Consider the following 7889-nt stretch of genomic DNA (forward strand, 5'->3'; position numbering starts at 1 on the left):
CTACCGCGCACCTGCGTCCAAACCCCCCACCTGCCCACCCCCCACCCCCACCCCTAAAGTCCAAGCCAACGTACTCAGGCCTATCTACCGCACACGCTCCCATACATCCATACATACATATATACATACATACATACATACACGTACCTGGCGGCCTGACCCCACCACCCATGAACCCGAACCCCGCTCCTTGAGGACCCGCGGGGCCGAGGGGGGCCCGCATTCCGAATCCCCCCCCGGCGCCCCCGCCCCCGCCACCAGCAGCTGCCCCCGGCCCCATCATCGCTCCAGGGGGAAGTCCCACCATGCCGCCGGGACCCAGAGGCGGCATTACGGCCATGCCGCCGCTGCCATCCGGCCCCATAAGGCCCAGTCCCGGCTGCCCCGCCATCCCCATAAGGCCTTGCTGCCCCTGCTGCTGTTGCTGGCCTTGCACCTGCACGTGGGCTTGCTGGCCCTGCTGCTGGCCCTGCTGCTGCTGAGCCTGCTGCTGCTGAGCCTGGGCTGATCCAGCCTGGTTGGTTCCCGTCTGCCCTTGTTGACCCTGCCCCTGCTGCTGCTGCTGCTGCCCCTGCTGCTGCTTGTGGCGGTCGGGGTCCTCAATGCCGGTGAGCCTGCGGCACCGTGGAAGAGGGCCGCGGGCCGGGGGGGGGTGTGAGGGCCGCGGGAGGTTGGGGGAGAGCAGGCGGCGGAGGAGACTTCTGGGACGGACACACCAGCGCCCCTCATTCGGCACACCGTGGCACAAAACACCCGCAATCCCACAAACCACAAACCACACTAATTTGGAACGCTACAAAAGCAACCACACATACGAACGGACACACATACGAACATACATACATACACACACACCTGGTGAGCGCAGGCCGGTCCACGCGGGTCACGTACATCCGGACACCGTCTGCAAACGCCAGCTGGCCGATTTTGAGGCAGCTGAATTCCGAGTTCCCGAATTTGAATGTTATGGAGGACAATTTGTGAATCAGCGGCTCGGGGGTGGACAGCCCCAGAGCGGAAAGGGCCTCCTCGTAGTGCTCGCTGGCGGGATCCGCCAAGATCTGTGTGGTGGCAAAGGATAGGGTGGCCACGGTTGCGGGGGTCGATAGGGTTGCTGGCAGAAGTGGAGGAGTGAGGAACCGGAGTGGAGGCAGGTGGTGGACCCCGGGCGAGCGGCAGGTGTGTCAGCCAGGGGTGTGAGTAGGATGTGGGCTTCGGAGAGGATTGAAAAAATGTTCGCGCGCGCCGAAGGCTGGAAGGGAGGCGTACGGCGCGGACAGGATGAAGGGAGTGATAGGGAACGACACATAGATATAAGAGATTTCATGTCTCTCTTAGCGACAGCTACTGCGTCATGTGCTCTTGTAACGAGTCTGGTGTCAGTTGATCGGCTGCGTCAAAGTCTTCATCGCCAGCTTACGAACCTTTTTGTGCAGCGCCTGCACCTCCACAGGAATTAACGTTGTCGGATCGAATAGGCATCCAGTGATAATATTGAACAGCGTTTTCTCCGCTTCTGCTTTGGCCGGCTCTCGTGGCACTTCCACAGATGCAGGCGTAAACATTTTCCATCTTCCCACATCCCTACATCTATAGACGAGCCTCTCACGAAGCAAGCGTATTCGTTCACGGACTTCCTTGCGTTCTTGCTCCTGCCGTTGCTCTGGTGTTGGCTCACTCGCCGGGGCATTTTCTGTGGCTGTCTCCATTTATCTTAATCGAGATCATAAAGTATTGGAGCAATATTGTTTAGCTATTCCCGCTTTGCAGTTGTACGAATTCTGTACGAATGCGAAAGCTTGACACGTCGGGTGGACTCAGCATATCTCAGATACACCACGGGGGGAGTACAGAACAGAAGCTCGCCCATAGGTATCACGGCTCCCTGAGAAACTAGCTCAGGCGCGCCACATCCGCCAGTTTCGACCTCCGTGAGATAAAGCCGAACTGCTGGCCATTACAAGCTGAAGCATTCGCACTGTGCGCGCGACTGCTTAAGATGAATCCTATAGTTCCGTGTACCTTGGATACAGCCTGGGGAATGAAGCCCCGGAATTTCTGCAATTCACTCCTGACACACATACACACGCCCCATGCCGCCCCTTGCTCATGTCCCCTATATGTGTCGCCGCCATGTGTGAGTCTCTAGTTCTTGTCTATGTCTGTTGTGTGCGCCTCGATCAGTTACTTCACACCATAACCTTTCGGCGGAACGGGGCCACAGTCTTGCGCCTACTGGCGGCAGCGGCGCTGGCGGGGCTACGCCCGGTGGTGCGTGTATGACGTGCGCTGGGGACACGGGAAGAAACAACCAGATCCTGAGGAAGGGATGGGGACCTTCCATACTTGGCGTGAATCAAGGGCCCTGAGCTATGAGCGGGACTGCGGGTTTGCGTGAGGATTCTGGGTGCATCCCATGGCGGCCAGGCAAGGCTGCAGCGCCAAGCTGCCGCTGAAGGGGGCAGTAGAGGCTGTGACTTTTGCTCATCGCGCCGTCAGTTACACCATAAATTGTTTCTGCCCAACGGGCCCAATGATTGCCGGGGAAATTAATGATGCTGACTGATGGAGGCTGACGGGAAGGCGACGGTTGGTCCAGTTCAGGAACCAGCATTCCGGGCCTGTCAGAAAGCCCTTTAACGACTTGAGAATAAAGCGCAAACGACCTGATGGCTGTTTCTACGCACAGGTTGTAGATAGCGACCTTCCCGCAAGGTCTCCGCGACTGCACCACTTAACATCGAACCTCATCAGGCGCTTCAAAAAAAAGCCGTAATGAAGACATAACGCGCATTGTATATGAATGCAACACTGAAATGCAACGAATCGCAACTTGCAAGTTACGTGTGTCGTACTAGCCAATCCTACAAATTCCGAACTCTTCTTCGCGATACCAACATCGCCGATACCTACGATTCCTCCTAGTGCTTTACCTGCGACCATAGAAAGGATTAGTCATTTCGCGCAACAGGCTGTTTTACAAAAACCCCGGCATACTTCGCGTGCATATTGCTAACTGGATTTACCATGTCTTACACGTCACGAAGCTGCCATTCGGATAGGACCTGGGGCTCGTGCCGGCTGGGAAACCGGGTTCACCGGCAGACCTTTCGGTAAGGAGTCGTGTGCGCAAAGAGTACTCTACCTTTATAAGTCGGGTTCTCTTGCATTCTTACAATCTCCTTACGGGATTACGGTCCCGGTTGCAAACTGAAATGTGTTCTGCTTCGCCCTTTCAACAGCTGCCCTGCCAGCTCAAGCCCTGCCATGGGCCAAAGTCAGCTGCCTTTCGGAGGAGCAATAGTTGCCAAGCTCGCGGGCAGTGCAAAACTCCTCAAGGGCGAGCAACAAATTATCCCGTTGCTCGGGCCTGGCCGAGCATTTGGGCAGCCGGAGCTCCCATTTGGGGCTTCATTGGAGTGCGTCAAAAGGAGCTCGCTTGATGAGCCGCACGTTGCAGGAGCTGCGTCCGTGCGTTGCACAAGTTACGGTTCCGGTACATGGACAGACGACGCTGTTGCTACGAGCTCCCGTATGTTGGACGTCTTGTACGTGCTTGCGGGCACAGGAAGTGTCGAAACAGCTGACGGCACAGTCCGCAGGCTGCACGCGGGCGACAGCCTTATCGCATGGCACAACACCACCGAGCTGCGCTCCACGAGCGACGACCAGCCGCCCGCTGTCCTCAAATTCCATTTCCCTGCCAGCGTTCTCATGCTGCCACCAGGATGCGTCGTCGCGCCCTCTCCCAGCCATGCCGACTTGCAAATTCTGGTCAATGAGTGCCAAGGCGACTATGATGGCGAGCTGTCTCAGCAAGAAGCTGCCGACATGCTCAGCGGCGTTCAGCAGCGCGCCTCTAAAGCTATTGCACACCTCTACAACAACAATAATAATTCCCAATCCCAATCCACTTTGGACGAAATCAACGGTCCCAATGCGTCCGCAATGCCAGACCGCACCGCGCATATCACGCTGGCTCCCGCAACAACGCGTTCCGCGCCCTCATCCAGCCCCAGCCCCGACCTCCGCCCCTCGGTGCCGCACTTTCCGGGCTGGCTGCTGCGCCACGTTGCGGCATCGGCGGCCTCATCCATACGAGCGCTGAAGTCCGCTCTAGCAGCTGCCTTTGTTCCCCGGGCAGCAGCCCGCTTTACACCGCGGCCCCTGCAGGGACCGTCCCTTGCAGCAGCAGGCACCTTATCACCCCAGCATCTCCCCCAGCAGCAACTGCCGCAGCAGCAGGGGCCCGGTGCAGTGGCGAGCAGTCTGTATGGCGGCTCCAAGTCGCTCCCCAGTTCGAGTCCCAGCAGCGGCTCCCGGACTGCATCCTCGGGGTGTGTGCTGCTGCAGAGGGCCCTGGAGGACTTCAAGGCGTTTCGGTTCCCCCGGCAGACCAACAAACTGGTGAGTGAGGTCAGGGGGCTGAGTCGCAGGGTAGCCCCCGGTTAGGGGTAGCGGGGGTTGGGGGGAGGGGGTAGAAGGGTCAGGGACAGAGGCGCGGGATGGAGTATCCTTGAGATGACGGTGGGTTGTGCGGGAAAAGAGGAACCGCCTGAGAGGTCGAGGGAAGGGCTGTCTGGCGACGGGGTCCCAGCACGCGAGCTGGACAGGACAGGACAGGACAGGACAGCGCTGGAGGAGCTGGTGGCTTGAAGATGCGGGCGTGGAGAATATTGCTTCGGGCTCCAGCAGCCGGATCCCCGGACTACAGTCGGCAGTTGAGCGCCTTGGCTTCGTCTTGCACCACTGCGCCCCTGCCACAACCATCATAGTAGCATCGTCACCGTCAGCATCATGATTTCCCCTTTCCCCTCCCCACTCCCCACCTTCCCCATCCCCCCTCCGCCGGTTCAGGCGTTTGTGTTCGATCCCACAGAACTCGGCCTGTCTCTGTCCTTCGGCGTGGAGGTCTTTGAGCCCGGTCACCACACCCCCCTCCACATCCATAAGGCCGCACACGAGCTGTTCTTTGTGTTGGCGGGCGAGGGGGTCGCCTTCTGCAACGGCCAGCGCTTCCCCGTGCGCGCCGGGGACTGTGTGGTGTTCCCTCCTCGCGCGGTTCACGGTATTGACAACACCAGCACCGGCAGCAAGCTCTACTGTCTGCAGCTCATGACGCCCAACGAGTCGTTTGTGGAACACGTCAAGTCGGGGGAGGAGGTCGGCCGACTGGATGACGAGGTGCGTGTGACTGGGATTGCGAATGACTGGGATTGGGTGATGATGTGGGTGGGGGGGAGGAGGTGAAGGGAAGGGGAAGTAATTGCAGTGGTTGGGGGAGACGTGGTGGGCTAAATGGCGGCGCGGAGGTTTTGGGAGGGCCGGGGAAGCGGAGGGGGATGCTGCTTGCTGCTGTAACCAGCCATTCTGTCAGGTTAACAGTCAGACAGACAGACAGACAAAATTCCCTGTTGCGGACGGTGCCCTTGGATACGGACGCTGAATTTTGGACACCAGTGCACTCCTCGCCACCGACCGATCCCCTGCCCTCCCTCGCTGTGTCCTATGTTGCTGCTGCTATTGCCGCCATTGCTCCCGGCCCCCAAGGACCTGTGCAACCTGACCTCTCGCCACTGCTAATGGGTTTGGGGTCGGGGTCGGCTGCTGCTGGGGAGGAGGAGCTCCCGCCTAGAGAGGAGAGCCCCGGCCGCCGCCCACGGAGCCTATCCAGTCGGGGTACGGAGGAGAGGGCTGCAGCAGCAGAGCGGCGGAGCGGCAGCTGCCGCTGAGTAGCAGTGGCTGTGCGGCAGTGTTTGGAGCTGGCCATTATGTGGATGTCGCGGCGCCGGGCATCCGCCCACATCTCCCCCGCTACACCCCGCCTTGGCGGCCCGGAGCCCTCCGCCGCCTGCGGAAGGGGGTTAGGAATCCACCACCAGTCGCGCGCTGCAAGCCGCAAACCGTTTGCAAGGCGGGGACGTTCTTGGTACGGGCGGCTGGGCCCCCAGGGTCTCACGAGGGCTCCAGCCACCCGGCGGGGCGGCTGTATTCCCAAGAGAAGATCAACTGTATTGCATTTATTGTACGGAGCATAATTGAGGGGTGGCGGGGTGTACTACATAGTAGGAAGAGTTTGGGATGAGCAAATCTCAGCCATGTCCAGGAATGCATTCTTGGACATGGGATTTGCCCGCGAATCGCCCAATCGGAACCGTAACGCCAATAGCGCCACAGTCTCCGTGACCTCCGCGTATTGGTATGACTCGAATAGTAGGCTGTTATCCAAAGAGCCTGGTGGTGAAGAGGCCGTGTCGGGTCCTTGCGCCCGCGTGCCCATCTGTTTGTCTGTTTGTACGTCCGTGTTTCTTTTCGTAAAACTGGGGTGGAGTTGTTGCTGTTGTGGCTTTGGTTCGTGTGCATTTGTTTCGCTCTGTTTAGGACTTGGAGCTGGCCGCCCTGAAGTACGACATCCAGCGTGTATCCTCAGTGTGTGCATATGTATGTATGTTGGTGTAGCATCTCTGATAGCAGCATCACCATCATTACCATTACCAACAGTATAGCAGTATCAGTAGTAGTGGTAATAGGGAATTACGTGTCACTTCTCCTTGACGCCACCTTCCCCTCCTACTACTACTAACAAGAGGGGAACCCCCCCCGGGAGGGTTTTAGCGAACAGAATTCGAAGGTCTCAGGTCTCCATAGATTCCAGCGTGGAGCAATATTGCCTTGTCGCCCCAGCTGGCCTCGACTGGTGTCGCTTTGTATAGGTAGTGGGGCTGCTGGGGGTGGGGTTTGGGGGTTTGGGGGTGGAAGGACTGGGCAGTTTGGGGCCGCATCACATCACATCATTCAGCAATCAGCCATCAGAACACACTTTATGGCGTTGTGATGTGATGTGGTGTACGTCTGCCTACGTGTCTGTCTGTCTGTCTATCTCTCTGTCTATATGTTCATCTTCTTATTTTTGTCTGTATGCCTCGCTTTGTATGTACTGCGCAGCGATGGGGTAGTGATGAGAAGTGGGACGTGGCACTGCTGTTCCGGCTCTGGCTTGCCGCCCCGGGAAGGTGTGGGTGTGTGGGTGCGTGGTATGTCGCCTCCCAGGGTACATCTTCAAAATCCCTCAAACCCCGCTCCGTCATGACTCTATGACGGCCACTTACCCACCGATCGATGTCCTCCTCCCCCGTCGCCCCCCCCTCCACATCACCATTATCACCACCATCATCATCGTGGTGATGAGATAGGACACGGCGCGAGAGAGGACCCATTGGAACGTGTTGTGGTGGGGGAGTGCGGACGGGGGCTGCGGGCTGCCGCGGGTTCGGTGAGGCCGGTCCGTGACAAGGGTGTGACGTGACGCGAAGTGTCCTGAATAGGCAACGGTGCCGGTCTCGGTCAGGAACTGCGGTGGTTGTCCCGGGTTTCGTTCCCGTTGGAATGCCGTCCCTCCCCTCCCCTCCCTGGCGCGTGCAAGTGCTCTCCGAGGGGGGCCCCCTGGATGGTGTACCGGGAAGGGAGCGTGTGTGGCTTGGTGTGGGTGTGGGTTCATTTCGTTTCGCCCGCGGGGCTGCCGCCGCCGCCACCGAGCTCCGCCGCCACCGAGCTCCGCCGCCACCGAGCTCCGCCGCCACCGAGCTCCGCCGCCACCGAGCTCCGCCGCCACCGAGCTCCGCCGCCACCGAGCTCCGCCGCCACCCGCCCCACCCCGCTCTGCTTTGCAATGCGCCCCTGGTGGTGTTGGAACTGCTTTGGATGGATAGCTGCTGCATCTGATGGCCGACGCAAGTGCTTCATCAAGTTGTATTGATGCGGGTGGTGTTGGTCCTGTCCTGATCTTATCTGAAGATGAATGGTAGGTCTGCATGTATACACGTGCAGATTTGTATTTGCACGTTCTAAGTGTGTGCGGGTTATCCTGTCTGGTAGCTTGGGTGTCTGTG

General features: G+C 59.0%; 1 protein-coding gene across 1 annotated transcript; it reads left to right on the forward strand.

Moving 5' to 3' along the window:
• Window positions 1-4857: 4857 nt before the first annotated feature.
• Window positions 4858-5157, forward strand: VOLCADRAFT_35798 (uncharacterized protein; the record flags this gene model as incomplete). Its single annotated transcript, XM_002949084.1, has 1 exon — window positions 4858-5157. A coding segment is annotated over one exon (300 nt), but the record flags the coding sequence as incomplete, so codon positions are not given.
• Between the last annotated feature and the right edge of the window lie 2732 nt (window positions 5158-7889).

Source organism: Volvox carteri (genome assembly GCF_000143455.1).
Source record: "Volvox carteri f. nagariensis unplaced genomic scaffold VOLCAscaffold_13, whole genome shotgun sequence".
In the NCBI taxonomy this organism is placed as follows: Eukaryota; Viridiplantae; Chlorophyta; class Chlorophyceae; order Chlamydomonadales; family Volvocaceae; genus Volvox; species Volvox carteri.